This window comes from Puma concolor, chromosome D1 (assembly GCF_028749965.1).
Source record: "Puma concolor isolate L17-30 chromosome D1, mPumCon1.1.hap2, whole genome shotgun sequence".
In the NCBI taxonomy this organism is placed as follows: domain Eukaryota; kingdom Metazoa; phylum Chordata; class Mammalia; order Carnivora; family Felidae; genus Puma; species Puma concolor.
Window position 1 is genome coordinate 76,257,639 of NC_141676.1, and position 19,825 is coordinate 76,277,463.

Below are 19,825 nucleotides of genomic sequence, written 5' to 3' on the forward strand. Positions count from 1 at the left end.
TCTCTCTGCGAGCTTTCAGGTAGTGGTCAAGGCCAAGGCCCTTCAGGCAGGAAAGGCAAACCCATACAATATATGTCAGTGCTGCTGGTAAGGATGAAACATTGCCCTTTCCAAGGTGTCAGGGACCTGGTGTAAACAAATTGCCAACAAGAGGCTGGTTGGTCTCTTTGAGGGATGGTGCCATGTCAGGAACTCAGCTTTAGTCTCTATTGCAAGCAGATCATTCAACAAGCAACCGTTCACTAAATTAACCTTGGTGAAAGGGAGACCATGCTGTTGGGCCCGTCCATAATTTCCACCAGAGTGGCCAAGGACAGAGGCTAGATCAAGTCATCATACCCGCTTCTTAGATGCTCTGTCTCAACTCAGTAGCATTAGAGGAACTGTTTTGTCAACAGTAGACGGTTTTCTGCCCCAGATGGCATGGCCTTGGCTTCAAAATCTTAAGGGTCTTCAATGCAACTTGACTCGTGAAACTTTGCAGAGGCTGCACAAAGCAATCTTTTTTCTGTATCAGAGATTCTTCTAGTATGGGATCTTCCAAGTCATTTTGCCCAGGTGGTAGGACTGCTCGTACCCCATTCCCAACCTACTGCAGTGTCCTTTCTTGCTCTGGGCTCTACCGCAAACACAAAATGAAACAGAAACAGCCTTCTGTGTCACCCAGTAAATGAGTCAGATTATTCCACCCAAGAGTGGAAGATGCTGCTTCCAAAACCTGAAGAGACCTACCAAGCTTTGTGCTTCTTTAGTGATAAGAAATGCAAGGTGCATTAATTTGTGCTTAAGAGATATCCTACCATGCTCCATATAACTGGACACCTAAAAACGTGTCAAACCCAGGGCTCCTGGGTGGCTCAGTCGGTTAAGCATCCAATTTTGGCTCAGGTCATGACCTCACAGTTTGTGGGTTCGAGCTCCATGTTGGGCTCTGTGCTGACAGCTCAGAACCTGGAGCCTTCTTCAGATTCTATGTCTCCCTCTCTCTGCCCCTCTCCCACTCTCTCTCGCTCTGAAAACAATAAATGGATATTAAAAAAAAAATTTTTTTTAAGTGTCAAGCCTGTGAACCATTTATGGGGTTTATCTTTCACTCTCTGGATGGAGTGTGTCCTTCCAAGCCTTCGACATACTTGCCACTTCCTGCTCATCAGATCTTAGCGTGATGTTAATGTTACTACATTATGCCCTATAATTTATAGCCCTTGGAATGTCCAGACGGCCCAGGCTTCTTCAGAATTTATTGTGACAGCATCCTTACATAACACATAACACTGGGGCAAGAACATGAATGTGTACTGTTGTCTGTCCCACGTGGACACCAGCTACTTACTTCTGATCCTCCTCCTCATTGGGTATTAAAAAGAGTGCATTTGTCAACTCAACAGCAGCATATCGTGTACCTAAGTCTATAGTAAAGATACTCTATTCGGCACCACAGCTGGCGCTACTACTTGGATGAGTTTCTACGGCACTCCATTATCATCCGCCATGATCCATCCACTTTGTCAGAGGCCAGACTTACGAACTCAATTCCCCTAGAGCAGGGTTCACCGGCATCCAGATCGTCAACTCTTGAAACACCATATAAAGCTCCATTCTTCCAATAAAACAAAAGTTGAAGAAGAGTTCAGGGACCCCAGAACTAGAAAATTAAAGTACAGATGTCCTCAACTTATTTTTTAAATTAACCCAAAACAGTAGTTTGAATGAAGCACGCGCACACGTGTGTGTGTGTGTGTGTGTGTGTGTGTGCATGTGCACACGCGTGCATTAGTAAGAACTTAGGTCACGGGCAGTTAAATGAGCACTTCCATATTGCCGTGAAGTGTGGAACTGGGCGCTTACCATGATGCCTTCTCAGTGGACAAACGAAATACTTTCCCGCGTCATGGCGTTCCCCAGGAGGAAGCCACTCTTACCCAGGATGCATCGTGCTGCCAGCCCTCCTCACCCGGCCAACTCCAAACAGCGATTAGCTCCCATTTTCAGCCAGTCCTTAATTTTTCCCCCTATATAAGCTTTCTTTGCCCCCGTCCTACTGTAATCTTAACATTTAGCTTTTTGGAGTTGCTTGTTTTCAGATGAAAACCCTTGGCTTTACAAATTAGTTGAGTGTGTTTGAGGCCAAGTTCCATGGGAATTTTGTGGGCCCTGCATTTGCAGCTGGACACGGTAATATTCATTTCTGGAGCTTTTTAATATAAGGGTGCTGTGATGTTGTCATTTGTGGAGGATTGCACGAGCAGTCACTGCGTTATACCAGTAGGGACGGTTCAGCCTGGATTGTTTCATTAAGAGCTGTACCGGGGGCACCTGGGTGGCACAGTCGGTTAAGCGTCCGACTTCAGCCAGGTCACGATCTCGCGGTCCGTGAGTTCGAGCCCCGCGTCGGGCTCTGGGCTGATGGCTCAGAGCCTGGAGACTGTTTCTGATTCTGTGTCTCCCTCTCTCTCTGCCCCTCCCCCGTTCATGCTCTGTCTCTCTCTGTCCCAAAGATAAATAAACGTTGGAAAAAAAAAAAAAAAAAAAAAGAGCTGTACCGTCTGACAGCATGCCAGGGATGAGGCATGCCTGGAAACAGGAAGGTTTAAAAGGCTTTGTGTTCCTCACCTAATGTTTCTTTCTCTCTTTAGTCTCCCCCAGATATAGTCTTCCCAGCCTCTTTGGCTGCACAGCATTTCCTTCTGGAGGAAGAGAAGCGAGCAAAAGAATTTGAAAAACTTCTAAATACACATATTGATGAACTGCAAAAACATACAGAATTCACTCTTAATAAGTACACCAAGCTAAAACAAAATAGACACATTTGAGCTTTTAAACTCTTTTATTTGCTTCCCCCACCCCAAGAAAAAAAAAAAAAAAGCTCTGGCAAAATATTTACAAAGCTGGATAATGAAACTGAGAAATTTTGTTCTGTTTTCTTGAGTAAATCATTTCTGTTAGGCAGCTAGAAAATAGGTATTTTGTTCGAGAAAGCTGTTTGTATTTCTGCATTAACATAATAAATTCTTTGGCTATAGAGTTACTATTAAAAAAACATGACTACTCCAAAAGAGATTTTTTTTCCAGTCTCAAGAATATTTTGGAATTAAATATGGAGTTTTTTCCCCCACTTGAATCATGTATACCGAAAACCCATTTCCTCCGTAACAACACAAAACGAGGGAAAGGGAAAATGCTGCATTTCAAATATCCAGGGCAGCTCAGTTGTACTAGGTTTGAAAACTCAAGAATTTTTCCAAATGAAAAAACCTTACTTTGAGCTCTGTAAACATCCTAAATTTCTGTTCGAAATTTCTTGTAGAAATAGCTTTACCGGTTCTACAATCATCCTTGTAATGTCTCTCTGTTTTAACACAATTAAGACATGGAACGTGCTGTTTACACATTTGAAATGTATGTACCAGCCAGAGATTAATGCTTTCCTGTTAGTACTACTTACTTCACGGAAATGAACAAGACAAAGAAGATCTAAAACATTGCTGCTGTTACAATCTTCCTTGTAATACCTCTGTTTTTAATATAATAAAGCGATATGAAATTCTGTGAATGAAAACTTAAATGCCTAATCTCGATGCAACAGTAATAACACGGTAGCGGGCAGTAAAATTCAAGTTACAAATGCATACGCATGATAATCCATTCTTCTTTCTCGAAAAATGACATTTACATAAAGATGATGAGAAATCCCAATAAAGTTACGCAAGGTAAGTCCTACAACTTTTATAGTTTTCGTTTCCTCTTCTAAGAGACTGAATCTCCGCGTACCCGAAGAGGAAGTCAAGTTGTCTTTAGATAACAGGTGTCATGTGAAAAAATGCAGAGCCCCATTCACTTGAGGGGACGGGACGGTGTAGTTTTGGAGAGCTCTTGATATTTGCCAAAAGCCTTCATGTAGCAATGTTCATTTCAACTCAAAACATGCCTGTGAAATCAGCAAAGCTAGTATCCTTGTTCCTGGGACTTGAGCTGTTAAGAAACTTACTAGAATCAGGGTCATCAAGAAAATCAGAAATACCCAGCTTCCAATGACTGGCTCCAATTCTTCCTACTTCCCAGTGTCACCTTTCGTAAGCAAACAGCGAACAATGCTGTATCCACAGACGCCATCTTTCATGACAAACCATCAGAGGGGTGCAAAGCTTTTAGTGTACCCAAAAAGACCCACATGAGGAAAATAATAAAAGTTATGATGATTTAACATTATTTAGTAATTTCTAGCCTGGACACAAAGAAAATAGAATATTTTTCAGTATTGTCTTTAGAAGACGGGAAGAAAAAGTATGTTCAGGAAAAGGGCCTTCCATAAACAATTCTAAAACCTTTGTATCTGTAATGCAAATGCAAACAGCGCAAAAGCTTAAACACACATATCTTTATAATCCCTCAAATCTGAATGCCACTTCATTCCCTTCAGGGTTGAGACCTGATTACAAATTGCAGGCTGAAAATAAAGATCTAGGCTACAGTGTTCTTAGAACTTAGCAGAGTCAAGAGAGCATGAACTTGGAGCATGTCCAGGACTAACAGTGAATTTGTTCTTCTGGATTATAATTTCAAGTCCCTAAGCAAACTTCCTTTAAATCACTAGTTCAGCATTGCACTTAATACCAGCTTTCTTAAATCAGTAGTTTTCAGTATTTTTTGCTTAACAGCAGGATTCATTGTTCAAAAGGAATCAAACACTAAAGCCTAACATATATATAATCAAGATAAAAAGCAAGCAAGCCGCTCAGTTTGCATGCTGAGAGGAGGGAAGGAGTGCGGCTCCCCGCTGCTCACCCTCCCTCCTCAGTCTCTCCCACCCTCCAGGGACCAAAGGGATTTCATGGAGCAGTTGTCCCAGGCAGGATGGGAGGGATTGGAGGAGAGGCAGGTATGCTCTGTATTCGCACACAATACATTTTCCCACAGAAACCATGTTGTGGATTATAGCCTCCTCCTCCCTACGACAGGAGCCATTTTGGCCCATGATTCAGCTAAAATAGGATGGAAGGAGAAGGAAAGAAACAGGTGAAAGACCGATGCTGCCATCCAACACAGGAAGCTGGCTCAAAGAGGAAGTGTGACTTGAGTTGACTTTTGCTTCATAACAGCTTAAATACATACTCCTATTTCTGTTATTCAGGAGCATATTAAATGGTCTGCGAATGAAGCAAATCTGGGGTAGGGAGGGGCGGGCTGCTGGAAAGTCGGAGATAACCCCAAATTTTCAGTTAAGAAGACGGACAACTCTTGATTATCTGTCAGGGGAGCACCTCCGTTGGAGTGGAGCTTGCGGTCACCCCAATACCAGCATCCTGAGGTGCAGCCCCACCTAGGCCTTGACTCTCTCCTCCCACTCTGGGAGAGCAACCAGAGCCAAGCGTCTCAGATCACCTAATTAGAGAGGCCTTCCCTGGAGGTGAGTTTCTCTAGCTAGGTCCCTGCTAGGCCTCAACTATGGTCAATCTGACCCAAGCAATCTAGAAGCAACTGTAGTTTCAACAGTGATATGCGGTTGGTTATCTCTTCCCCATCCCATTATCTCAGTGCATATCAATTTCCTCTTTGTATACGTGCCTCCCATCTCCAAGTGGCCCTAGGAGATTCCAAAAGATCCCAAAAGAGAGGATTAGTATTAGGCTTCCTAGCCTCCCTTGTGCTCCTAGCACAGGTCCTGATCCTGGGAGAGATTGGGTAAGCAGTGATTGATAGGCGGTTGAATCCAGACATGGTGGCTACATGTAGCAAAGGCAATGAGTAGAGCAAATTGGAGGCAGTTTCTGGAACGATGACAAAACACTACGGGTATCAAATTGTCGGCTGCGCAAGAGTACGTAGACTGTGAGTTTGAACACTGGTGGATGTGAGGGGGATTTTCACTCCCACTTGACCTCACATAGGACCATCTGAGTATCTACACCTTTTGTGTTTCAACTAATATCTAATAGGAATCCAATATAGAACATTAGCCATGGTGCTTAATAGTCAGAGCCAATGAAACCCTAAGAATCCTAGGACGTGAGCAATATGGTAGAAAGTGTGAGAAGGCCCAAGGATTTAAAACACAATTAGCAACTGAACTGAAACTCTGCCCAACCCTTCCAACCCTGTAGCCTAGAGCATCGCCAGGTGCTAAATTCTAAAGGATAAAATATTCCAAACTGATAGGAGGTTCTTCCCTCCTAAAGTGAGGCTATATACTGTGGCCCAGGGATGACAATGAATGGGCCATGGGCCTACTGAGGGAAAAGCCTGGGGAAACATTTTCATGACCTCCAGGGAACTCTGAGGGCAGAGGTGAGCCAAAATATCAGCACGAGTCAGAGAAGTCAACCAGGCAGTGTTCAGAAACTGCCCTTCGTCACCATCCTCCAACGTGGGTCAGGAGGGGTCACAGTCTTAAAATTTTTTTAATGTTTATTCATTTTTGAGAGACAGAGACAGAGCGTGAGTGGGGGAGGGGGAGAAAGAGAGAGAGAGAGAGAGAGAGAGGAAAAGAGACACAGAATCCGAAGCAGGCTCCAGGCTCTGAGCTGCCAGCACAGAGCCCCACGTGGGGCTCGAACTCACAGACTGTGAGATCATGACCTGAGCCGAAGTCGGACGCTTAACAGACGGAGCACCCCACGCACCCCAGTAGGGGTCAACAATCTTATAACAAAGATAAACATGAGTCAGAGGCAGGCAGGCAATTAGTGTTATGGTGGCCGACAATCTCCTCACATCGCAGAACTGCCAGGTAATCTAGAATAGCAAGGTTTCAAACAGGGAAGGCTTAGAATGAAGGAGGTGCTCAGAGCCACCAAGCTGGCCCCATAACCGGACTAGAAATTCTTAAGTCTTAAAGGTTCTCAATACATCAGGACAGCTTAGATCTATTGGAGACAGATGACTCTTCACGCCTTGGCCCCGTGACCTCAGCAAAGCTTCCGTTTCCCTAACTGTGAATAGTCGTAATACTACCGTGTCCAAGGATTGTTGTGAGAGCTGAAGGAGATCATATATAGAAAACCGTTAGAGTCTGGAACATAGCAAGGACTCCAGAAACGCTAGCCGTTAGCACTTGTTGCCATCCTCGCCCTCTGAGGCACCAGGTCTGAGCTCGGAAGACAAAATACAGCCTCCAAAAGAACAATCTGAGCATTTATCGAGGACCATGTGCTGGGCGCTACAATGTAAATTAAACTTATTTAATCGTTAGCAGTTTTATTAAGCAATAATTTACATACCGTAAAATTCACTCATTTCCAAGAGTATAATTCAGTGATATTTTACTGGGTTTACAAAGTTGTGCAATCACTACCACGACCCAATTTCAGAAAATTTCCATCACCCCAAAAAGATTCCCATGCCCATTTGCAGTCACTCTGACATTTACCTGAACGTTGCACATGAATGGATTCATATAACATGTGGGGTTTTTTGCACCTGGCTTCTTTCAGTTAGTATGTTTTTGTGGTTCATGTTTTAGCAGCCACCAGTATTTTGTTCTTTTTTTATTGCTGCCTAGTATTTGGTTGTATGGATAAACCATATTTTGTTTATCCATTTCACCCGTTGATGGACATTTGTTGTTTCCAGTTTGGGGCTATTCTAAATAAAGCTGTTATGAACGTTCACATACAAGTCTGTGTGTGGACATGTTTTCATTTCTGTTGAGTAGATTCCCGGGAGTAGAATTTCTGAGTCATATGGTATATTCATTTTTAACTTTCAAAAGAAACCGTGAAAAGGTTTTCTTCTGTAGCTGTACCATTTTCCATTTCCACTGGCAATGTGTAAGGATTCTAGTTCTCCATATCCCCTCCCATACATGTTCTTATCTGTCTCTTTCATTACAGTTCTTCCAGTGTGTGAAGTGCTATTTCATGCTAGTTTTAAGTTTTATTTCCCTAATGACAATCATGTCGAGTCATCTCTTTGTGTGCTTGTTGACCATGTCTTTTGGTGAAACGTCTATTCAAACCTTTTGTCCATTTTATAATTATGCGAAATTTTTTATATGTATAAAATATGTTTTAGCCAAAAGTTCTTTATCAGATACATGATTTGGATATATTTCCCCCAGGCTGTGGCTTATCTTTTCATTTTCTTCATGGTATCTTTTAAAGCACGTAAGTTTTTTATTTTGAGGTAGTACAATTCATCGATTTTTTCTTTTATGGATTGTGTTCTCATCTTCATATCTGAGAAACATTTGCCCAACCCAAGATAACAAATATTTTCTCCTACATTTTCTTCTGAAAGTTTTTTAATTTTAAGTTTTACATCAGGTTTATGATCCACTTTGAGTTTTTTTTTTTTTTTTAAGTTTTAATCTCTACCCTCATCATGGGGCTCGAACCCACGGCCCCGAGACAAGACTCATACACCCCTCCTACTGAGCCAGCCAGGCACCCCTGAGTTAATGTTTTTGTCTGATGCAAGGGTCTAGATTCATCTTTTCACGTGTGGATATGCCATTGTCCCAGCATCATTTGTTGAAAAAATTATTCTTACCCCCATCAAATTGTCTTGGTACTTTTGTTGAAAACTCAACTGACGATAAAGATGATGGATAAAGATAAAGGTTTATTTATGGACTCTTAATCCTGGTCCGTTGATCTGTGTGTGTCTGTCCTTAGGCCAGTACTATATAGTCTTAATTATTGTGGCTTTGTAGTAAGTTTTGACATTGAAAAGTGTAAATCCTCCAACTTACAAGGTTGCTTTGGCTATTTTGGGCCCTTTGTACTTTCGCGTAAGTTTAAGGATTAGCTTGTCAGCTTCTCAATTGCCAAAAGAGGGCTGCTGGGATTTTGATGTGGATTAAGATGGCAACTCTCTCCAAACTGATGGATACTGAATCTCAATTTGGTGAGAATTACCATCGTCATAATACTGAGTCTTCCAGTCAATCAGTAAAAATGAACTATCTTCCCATTTATTTGGATATTTTAAAATTTCTCTTAGAAATGTGGTAGATTTTTCAATGTAGAAGTCTTATAGATTTTTCCTAAATTTATTCCTATTTTATTTTATTTGATACTATTATGAATGAGGTTGTTTTCTTAATTTGACTATATAGTATTCATAACTAATTAAAGAAATAAGATCAACTTTTATTCTGTGAACTTGCTGAGCTCATTTATTCTCCATATAAGAATTTTTTAAATTTGTTAAAGATGTCTACATACAAGATCATATTATCTTTAGATAAAGATAGTTTTTACTTCTTCCTTTCCACTCTGGGTGCAGTTTATTTCTTCTTCTTACCTGATTGAGCTAGCTAGAAACTCTAATACAATGTTAAATTGAAATAGCGAAAGCAATCATTTTTGCCTTGTTCCTGATCTTAAGGGAAAGCTTTCAGTCTTTCACCATTAAGTATGATGTCAGCTATAGGGTTTTTGTAGATGCTTTGTTATCAGACTAAGGATGTTCCCACCTATTCCTAGTTAGTTGAGAGCTTTTATGACTGGGTGTTAGATTTTGTCAAATGCTTTTTCTGCACCTATTGAAATGATCATGTAGTTTCTGTCCTTTATTACTATAGTATATTACATTAATTTATATTCTGGGATAAACTGATATTGCATTCTTGAGAAAAATCCTACTATAATCCTTTCTATATGTTGCTGGATTCAATTCCCTAATATTTTATTGAGGATTTTTGTGTCTATATGCATGAAGGATAATGTTCTGTAGTTTGCTTGTCACATCTATGTCTGGCCTTGGTATCACAGAAATTCTGGCCTCCTTGATTGAACGGGGAACTTTCCCCTACTCCATTTTCTGGAAGAGTTCATACAGGATTAGCATTATTTCTTCAAATGTCTGGTGGAATTCGGCAGTGAAGCTATCCCAACCTGGGCTTTTCTTTGTGGGAAAATTTTAATTATCAATTCAGTGTCTTTCCTTGCTATAGGTCTATTCAGATTTTCTATTTCTTCTTGAGTCAGTGTGGGTGATTTGTGACTTTTAAATTCAATTTCACTTTTTTTTAAAATTTTTTTTTTAACTTTATTTATTTTTGAGACAGAGACAGAGCATGAACAGGGGAGGGTCAGAGAGAGGGAGACACAGAATCTGAAATAGGCTTCAGGCTCTGAGCTGTCAGCACAGAGCCCGACGCGGGGCTCGAACTCACGGACCGTGAGATCATGACCTGAGCCGAAGTCGGCCGCTTAACCGACTGAGCCACCCAGGTGCCCCTCAATTTCACTTTTATAAGAACCCCTCAAAGTAAGAATCAGGCCCATTTTATTTGGAGACTTAAAAGATCAAATGATTTATCTCAAGGTCGGATATCTGGAAAAGGGCCAGTCTGTGGGGTTCCAAAGCCCACACTGCTTCCACCAGGCCACACTGCCTCTAATCAGACATGACCTTCTTAAAGTGAGCCCCACCTCAACGGATGCCACTAAAAACAGCCCTCTTTTGGGAATGCCCTAATCCCTCTCTTTCTTTTCTCAAAAACCTGTGCCTCCCTGGAGTCCGAGTTGCTGGCAACATGGACGCTGCCCACAGACCATGGTTCTCCTCCCTTTAAAGCCCCACTGAGAATTACTGCCTTATGATCCCAGCATGATGCTCACAGGGGTTTCCCGGTGGGAAGGCACCCAGTGATAGAAGCAGCACTGAACAATTTAAACAGAACATTTTCCTCCCTTGCCTGCCAAGGAGGGAAAAAACAAAATGCCCAAGGACCTAAGTGATTAGAAGAAACCACATTTGTTTTGACACTGACAGCTGACAACTGATAATCAAGACCTCTGCTAGGGGCACCTGGGTGGCGCAGTCGGTTAAGCGTCCGACTTCAGCCAGGTCACAATCTCGCGGTCCGTGAGTTCGAGCCCCGCGTCAGGCTCTGGGCTGATGGCTCAGAGCCTGGAGCCTGTTTCCGATTCTGTGTCTCCCTCTCTCTCTGCCCCTCCCCCGTTCATGCTCTGTCTCTCTCTATCCCAAAAATAAAGAAACGTTGAAGAAAAAAAAAAAATTAAAAAAAAAAAAGACCTCTGCAAGGTCGCAAGAACCTTCAGTGTGCCTTCCTAAACCCCGGTCCCTCACACAGAAATGATGCGAAAGAACCCATCAGAGACAAAATGTATTTGGCTCTATGTGTTTCACACAAAATAAAGAGTTAAGCTTTTCATTTATCTTGTCAGTATGTCTTTTATGGTGAACTGCTTAAAGATTATTCTACAAGATAAAGCCAAAAGAGCCCATACTAACATTCTCCCCATTTGGGTATGATTTGTTTTGGGTTTGTTTATTTCTGAAAACAAGAACATTACAGCTTTGAAATTCCTCATTTTCATCAGCTTGAGGAAAATCTTCCAAAAGTCAGTACTGTTTGAGCTCAAACTATTTACAATTCTAGACATATCTCTTAACGGAGATCAATTATTTGATGAGTCATTCTCAAATGATTTTGATGGATAAAATTATGCGTAACCGAACTAAAACAGCTCTTTGGCTTCAAATACAAAGTTTGCTACATACAAAGTTTAATCTATAACCAAAGGTTTTTATATGAATAAGAGCTGAACCCAAGAATTTTGGGAGTATATACATGTACGTGGGTGGATGTATATGTATATGTATACAGTGTATACACATATACATACACATGAAGCTCTGAAAATAATCACCAACAAAAATAACGTGGGAGGAATCCTTTGAAGACAAAGAATATGTTCATGACAGATTGTGGTGATGGTTTCCTGGACGCATACTTTCTCCAAATTTGTCAAATTACATACATTAAATATGTACAGCGCTCTGTATGTCAACCATATCTTAACACAGTTGTTTAAAAAAACAAACATGAATCAAGAATATCTCAGAGCTTGGAAAACATACACATAGTTATGTCACTATTTTGAATATGAAAAATATGAGTACTGAAGAAAATATAGGATTTAATGGACAAACACAATTGCTTCATTTTGGAGAACGTGCATTTATTTCATTGAAGATACTATCCTTGATGGATAAGGCACCCCAAATTTGGGGTATGTTGTTTAAGCCACCCAGTTTGTAGTACGTTGTTATATATATCCTAGCAAACTAATACACTCATATATCCCAAACTTGGAGCTGAGAAATCCGACAATCTTTTTTTTTTTTTTTTTTTTTTAATTTTTTTTTTTCAACGTTTATTTATTTATTTTTGGGACAGAGAGAGACAGAGCATGAACGGGGGAGGGGCAGAGAGAGAGGGAGACACAGAATCGGAAACAGGCTCCAGGCTCCGAGCCATCAGCCCAGAGCCTGACGCGGGGCTCGAACTCACGGACCGCGAGATCGTGACCTGGCTGAAGTCGGACGCTTAACCGACTGCACCACCCAGGCGCCCCGAAATCCGACAATCTTGAAATGGCAACGGATGCAGATAAAAAGAACCCCAGCCAAGCCTGCTCTCTCTAAATAAAATAAAAGGGGCAACATAGCAAAGTAGAAAACTTCTACACAATAATAACTCTCATTTAGCCAAAGACCCCAGAAAAAACTGTGGCCCACCCTCACCCACACAAGCAAATGTAAACAGCCTAGGTTTCCAGCCTTGTCCCAAACCCCCTTCCAGAGTGTCCGAGAAGGCTGAGTAGGGAGGTGGAGACTATGTGGAGAGCCCCCAAGAGGCAGTAACAAAGCAACCATACTACCCCTCTGTGGTAAGTGATATCAATGAAGAATATGGAGAGTCAGTTTGCTCACCGTGGCTCAGTGGTTATGAGGCCACTCTTCCCCTACAGTGTCACTGGAGTCCATGTAAACAGCAGTAATGAGGCTCCCTTGCCCCTCCCAGCCAGGGTAGTATCAGCAAAAGACTACTGGGGGTGAGAAAAGACTCCTGGGGAGCCAGAACCCTCACCCACTCAGCAGTAAAGAGGAAGCCCTCTCCCCAGTTATTAACAGAGGTCGAGTCAACACCTGGATTTCCACTACCATCTGACAATAATGATACTTTACCCCATTTCCCTGCTCAAAAGTCATTAGAACAGGCCTACCAAGATACAAAATTTAAATAAAATCCAGAGTCTTATACTATAGTGCCCCAATATACAAGTTTAACTCAAAACTCACTTGTCATATCAAGAAGCAGGAAGATCGCAACCTGAATGAGAAAAGACAATCAATAGAGGACACCAAGTTGACACAGATTTTAGAGTTACCTGGAAAAGATTTAAAGTAGCCATCATAAAATGACTCAGCAAGAAATTAGAAACATGCTTGGAAAAATAAAAATATAGGAAGTCTCAGCAAAGAAACAGAAGATCTAAAGTTAAACCAAATGGAATCTTAGAACTGAAAAATACAATATCACACAAAAGCTCGGTGGATGGGGTCTAAAGTAGAATGGAAGAGACAGAGGAAACAATCAATGAACAATAGAAATCACCCAATCTGAACAACGGAAAGAAAATAGAATGGAAAAAAAAATCACCAGAAAAAAAGTCTCAGAAATGTGTAAAACTGTAACAAAAGATCTCACATCTGTGTCACTGAGGTCTTTTTTTAAATGTGTATTTATTTATTTTGAGAGAGACACAGGGGGAGGGGCACAGAGAAAGGGAGAGAGAGAATCTCAAGCAGGCTCCATGCTCAGCACAAAACCTAACATCAGGCTCAATCTCACAACTGTGAGATAATATCCCGAGCCAAAATCAAGAGTCAGATGCTTAAACCACTGGGCCACCCAGATGTACTACTGCAGTCTCGAAAGGAGAAGAAAGGGCAGGGCTGAAAAAGTAGTCCTAGAAATAATGCCCCAAAATTCCCTCCAAAGCTGAGCAAACTCCAAACAGTATAAACCCAAGGAAATCCACATTATAACACAATATAGTGAAATTTCCAAAAACTAAAAACAAAGAAAATTGGAAGCAGAAAGAAACAACATCTTATCTATAAAGAGAAAACAATTTTGATTAAACCAGAGATTTAATTAGAAATGTGAAGACCAGAAGTAAATGACATATTATTTTCAAATGCTGAAACAAAAGAACCATAAACCCAGAATATTATACCCAGTGAAAATATCCTTCAGGAATGAAGAGAAAATCAAGACATTCTCAAATGAAGGAAAACTAAGAGAATTTGTCACCATTAGATCTACCCTAGAAGAATTAAGGAATTTCTATTAACTAACTAACCAACTAACTGGATGGATGGATGGATGGATGGATGGAGGGATAGATGGATGGATGGATAGATGGATGGATGGGGGATGAATCTTGGAATAATAGGAAAGAAAAAAAAAAAAACGTGAGAGAGAATAAAATATGGTTAAACACAGTAGAGTGTCCTCCTCTTAAGTTTTCTAAATTATGTTTGATGGTTAAAGAAAATTTATTACACTTTATGATGTAATTCTAAATGTATGTAGAAGATATATTTATGATAATTATTCCGTACATAGGGCAGGGTAAAGGGAAATAAAGGAGATAAGATTACTACATATCACTGGAACTGGTAAAATGATAACACTAGAAGATTGTGATAAGTTATTTATATATCATATAACCTAGAACAACCAATAAAAAAAGCTATACAAGAAGATACAGTCAAAAACACTTTGATAAATCAAAATAGAATTCCTTAGAAATATTCAAGTAACCCAGAGGAAGGCAAGAAAAAGTAAACAGAAAAATTAAAAACAGAGAACAAAATTAAAAATAAAATATTTGACTTAGGCCCTGACACATCAATAACTACACTAAATATAAATGCTCTAAATGCACCAATTAAAAAACAGGAAATGGCAGAGTAGATTAAAAGCATGACCCAACTATATGCTGTTTATAAGAAACGCATTTCAAATAAATGACATAGGCAGGTTGAAAGTAAAAGGACAGAAACGATATATCATACAAACATTGGTGAAAAGAAAGCAGGAATGGCTATATCAGTCTCACATAATATAGACCCCAGAGCAAAGCAAATTACCAGAAAAGAGGAGGACATTATATAATTCTAAAAGGTCAATCTACCAAGAAGAGAAAGCGATCCTAAATGTGTGTGTACCAAACCACAGAACTGCAGAATACATAAAAGCAAAAACTTGACAGAACAAAAGTTGAAATAAACAAATCCACAATTATAGTTGGAAAATTCAATTGATTGAACTACTAGGCAGAAAATCAACAGGAATACAGAAAAAAAAATCAATAATATCACCAATCAGCAAAATTTAGTTAACACATATAGATTTCTCCACACAGCACCAGTGGAATACACATTCTTTTAAACTGCCCTCAGAACACATGCCAAGGTATATACCACACTGTGAGTCATCAAATAAACTTCAACATATTTAAAAGAAACAAAATAATAGACAGTAAATTCTACCACCACAATGGAACCAAACTAGATGTTAATAACAGAAAGAAAGTAGAAAATCAAAAATAGGAAAAGAAAGAACTAAAAATCAATAACAGGAAAATCTCCAAACAGTCGAAAACTAAACAACATTCTAAATAATCAGTGGGTCAAAGGGGAAGTCTCCAGGGAAATTTAAAAATATACTGAACTGAGTAGAAACAAAGTGTAACATAAAATTTGTGGGAAACAGCTAAAGCAATGACAAGAGGGAATAGTATAGACTAAATGAACACATTAAAAAAGAGAAAAAAAGTCTCAAATCAGTCATCTAAGCTCCTCTCTCGAGCGTCTAGAACAAAAAGAACAAAATAAACACAAAATAGGCAGAAGGAAGGAAGTAAAAATGTAACAGCACAAATCAATAAAATTGGAAGCAGAATAAACAATAATCAGTGAAACAAAGAGCTGATTCTTTTTTTAAAAAATCAATAAAATTCACAAATCTCTAGCAAGGCTGACAAAGGGAAAAAAAAAGTAAGAAGACACAAATTACCAATATCAGAAATGAAACAGGGGATATTACTGCAGACTCTGCAGAAATCAAAAGGATAATAAGGGAATGCTATGAACAACACTGTTATAAATGCTATGAACACAAATATTTATTTTACAATGTAGTTGAAACGGACCAAGTCCTTGAAAAACATAAATTACCACAACCCACCCACTATCAAATTAATCACTTGAGTAATTCTATAACTACTGAGGAAACTGAACTCGTAATTTTAAAACTATCAAAAAAGAAATCACCAGGCCCACATGTTTTCACTAGAAAACTCTAATAAAAGTTTGATTAAGAAGTAACACAAATTCTACACAATCTTTACCAGAAAATAGAAGACTTCCCAATTTTTTTCATAGGCTAATGTTACCATGATCCCAAAAACTTGACAAAGACCAAAAACAATGCAGACCAATATCTCTCATGAATATGGATGTAAAAATCCTTAACAAAGTATTAGCAAAGAAAATTCAGTAATATATAAGAGGAATTATACACCATGATTAAGTGAGATTTATTAAGGGATTCGAGGCTGTTTCAATATTCGAAAACAAATCAATGTAATCTACCTAAAGACAGATGAAGACTAAAAGAAGAAAAATCACATGTTCATATCAATTAATGAAGAAAAATTTGAGAAAATTAAACACCCTGCCATGATTAAAAACCTCTCAGAAGGAAACATCCTCAACTTAATAAAGAACACTTACCAAAAAACCTATGGATATTTTACTTGAAGGTGAAAATGCTTTCTTTCTCCCTAACATTAGAACCACAGGAAGTGGGGCGCCTGGGTGGCTCAGTCTGTTAAGCGGCCGACTTCGGCTCAGGTCATGATCTCGCGGTCCGTGAGTTCGAGCCCCGCGTCGGGCTCTGTGCTGACAGCTCAGAGCCTGGAGCCTGTTTCAGATTCTGTGTCTCCCTCTCTCTCTGACCTTCGCCCATTCATGCTCTGTCTCTCTCTGTCTCAAAAATAAATAAACGTTTAAAAAAAAAGAACCACGGGAAGTATGTCCATTCTCACCACTTTACAAATACAGTGCTCTAAGTTCTAGCCAGTGTGATAAGTGAAGGAAAAGAAAAAAAAAAAAAAAGAAAGGAACCCAGATCAGAAACGAAGAATAAAACTTTCCCTATTTGCAGATGACATGACTGTCTAGTAGAAAGTCCCAAGAAATCTACAAAAGAAGTCGCATGATAAGAGGTGAGGTCAGTAAGCTTGCAGGAGACAATATAAACAGCCAGAAATCAATTGTATTTCTATATACCAGCAGTGAACACATGGACACTGAAGTTAAAATATAATACCATTCACAATCATTCTAATTAATGAAATAAGTAGGTGTAAATCTAGCAAAACTCATGCGGGACTTGTATGTTGGAACACTGAGGAAAAAAATGAAAAAAAGACTTAAATAAATGAGTTATAATGATGGATCGGAAGACTCATAGGAAGGATCTCAGTTTTCCCAAAATCAATACGCAGGTTTAACCTAATTCCTTTTTTTTTTTTTTTTTTTTTAGTTTATTTGTTTATTTTGAGAGACAGAGTGAGAGAGAGCTGGGGAGAGGAGTAGAGAGAAAGAGGGAGAGAGAGAATCCCACACAGCCTCCATGTTCAGCACAGAGCTCGACACAGGGCTCAATCCCATGAACTGTGAGATCATGACCCTGAAGCCAAAATCAAGAGGCAGATATTTAACTGACTGAACCGCCCAGGCACCCCTAACCCAGTCTCTATAAAAATTTCAGCAAGATTTTTTTGGTAGACATAGACAGGATTATTCTAAAATTTATATGGAAAGGCAAAGGAACTCGAATAACTAAAGTAATTCTGAAAAAGAATAAAGAAGATTCGGTCTACCCAATCTGAAGACTTAATGTATAGGGAAAGCAAGCAAGACATGAGATAGGTAAGTCTCATAATTTGTACAAAAATTAACTTTTTGTAGTAATTAGAAAATTATAAAATTATACAAAAATAGATGACGGACTTGAATGTAAATCTATAAAATTTTTAGGACAAAAACATAGTTTCTACACTATGGGAGCTACTGAGTTGTTACACATGAAGGAAAAGCACAGTCCATAAGAGGAAAAATTGATAAATTGGAAGTCATCAAAATTAAAAACATTTGCTCTGTTAAGGCTCTGTTAAGAGAATGGAAAAAAAAAAAAAAAGCTACTGGGAGAAAATATTTGCAAACCACATATCTAAAAAGGAACCAGATGGGGCTCCTGGGTGGCGCAGTCGGTTAAGCGTCCGACTTCAGCCAGGTCAGGATCTCGGGGTCCGTGAGTTCGAGCCCTGCGGCGGGCTCTGGGCTGATGGCTCAGAGCCTGGAGCCTGTTTCCGATTCTGTGTCTCCCTCTCTCTCTGCCCCTCCCCCGTTCATGCTCTGTCTCTCTCTGTCCCAAAAATAAATAAACGTTGAAAAAAAAAATAAAAATAAAAAATAAAAAGGACCCAGCATCTAGAATGTCTGAAAGTTTCTCCAAACTCACCAGCAAAAAACAATCCAATTAGAATATGGATAAAAGACATGAAGACACCTTTCATCGAAGGGAATACACAGATTGCAAAAAAAAAGCACATAAAACGATGTTCAACATTATTGGCCATTAAGGGAATTCAGATTAAAACCACAATACGATATCACTACACCTCTATCAGAATAGCTAAAAGTTAAAAACTAGTGACGTGAAACGCTGGCAAGAACACAGAGAAATCGGATCGCACTGCTGGTGGGAATGTAAAGTGGTATTGCTACTTTGGAAAACAGTTTGGCAGCTACCATACGATGTAGCAATTGCACTCCTTGGCATTGATCCCAGAGAAGTGACGACTTCTGTTCACACACACACAAACCTCTCCGTGACTGTTCGTAGCAGCTTTATTCATAATAGCCCCAAACTGGAAACAACACAGATGTCCTTCCGCCGGTGAATGATTAAAAAAAAAAATAGGTACAAAACAAAGGTCAGTGAGAGAAATGACCACAGAAGAAGGATCAGAGAGATGCGGCCATGCTGGCTGGGAAGGCGGAACAGGGGACCACAAGCCAAGGAACACAGGCAGCTTCTGGAAGCTGGAAAAGATTTTCAAAGCAAAAATAGAGTTGGAATCTTGGCAGACCTGGACAGAGAGAGAAGAAAATTACCAGTGAATCTTGGCAGAACTGGACGAAGAGAAAAGAAAATGACTAATGCAGGGCCCATCTTCAGCAAATCATCCCAGAGCTGGCGTCACACCCCCGAGACCGGCTCTTCATAAGGACTTCCGGGACAGTGCTGAGCCGGGCACACTGGCGCCCAACTAAAGGCAGCATGCACACGCACCTTTGTCTGGATACCTCATAACTCAAGACACCGTTGGGGAGTCTTAGTCTTCCCGTTTTACCTCCCCTTGACCCAGAATGGAGAACATATTTTCCTGAAAGTGACTTTGTAATATCAAATGCCAAAGCTACTGTCACTCAGTGCTGTACCAACTGTGACTTTCAGAATTTTGGTGAGCTTCCTTGAAAGAATGGTCCGTTGCAAGTGAAAGCCAACCAGGAGGAGAACCAGGATGATGAGAGCTTTGGGAATTGTGTTATCTGAGGAACCAAGGATGCTGCCCGGGACTGTCACTTTTGGGTCACGCAGTTTGATTTTTAACTCTAAATGAGACTCCGCATTGGATGGTCACATCAGCTCACTCCCAAGCCCCCAGCTAGTTGGACTGAGTGTATCATGTTCCACAGTGGACTTTCAAGAACCATTTACAGTACTCAACTTGAAAACAAATGAGGGTGCTTTTTCAAAATGTGAACTAATAAGCTTAAAAAAGTTACACTCACATTTGCTGTTTATAGAATTGGTATCAGTGTAGCTTTTGAGTGTATACCCAACATGTCATCCTGAAATATTCTCTAACTCATAACTAGTTCTATTCTCAATTTTAAAAGAAAATCCAAGATAAGACTAAGT

At 39.9% G+C, this 19,825-nt stretch overlaps 1 protein-coding gene and 1 pseudogene across 6 annotated transcripts in view; both read left to right on the top strand.

Moving 5' to 3' along the window:
• Positions 1-3,629, top strand: part of DEUP1 (deuterosome assembly protein 1) — an 83,009-nt gene extending 79,380 nt beyond the window's left edge. For 5 of the 6 annotated variants that reach the window (XM_086678560.1, XM_086678559.1, XM_086678561.1 and 2 more), the window contains one exon: positions 2,637-3,629. In XM_086678560.1, the coding sequence (XP_086534686.1) occupies positions 2,637-2,813 (177 nt within the window). In that variant the 3' untranslated portion in view covers positions 2,814-3,629. The remainder of the gene's footprint in view (positions 1-2,636) is intronic. The other variant, XM_086678564.1, reaches the window with a different exon arrangement.
• Positions 3,630-18,902: 15,273 nt separating this feature from the next.
• Positions 18,903-19,825, top strand: LOC112865778 (SOSS complex subunit C pseudogene; annotated as a pseudogene).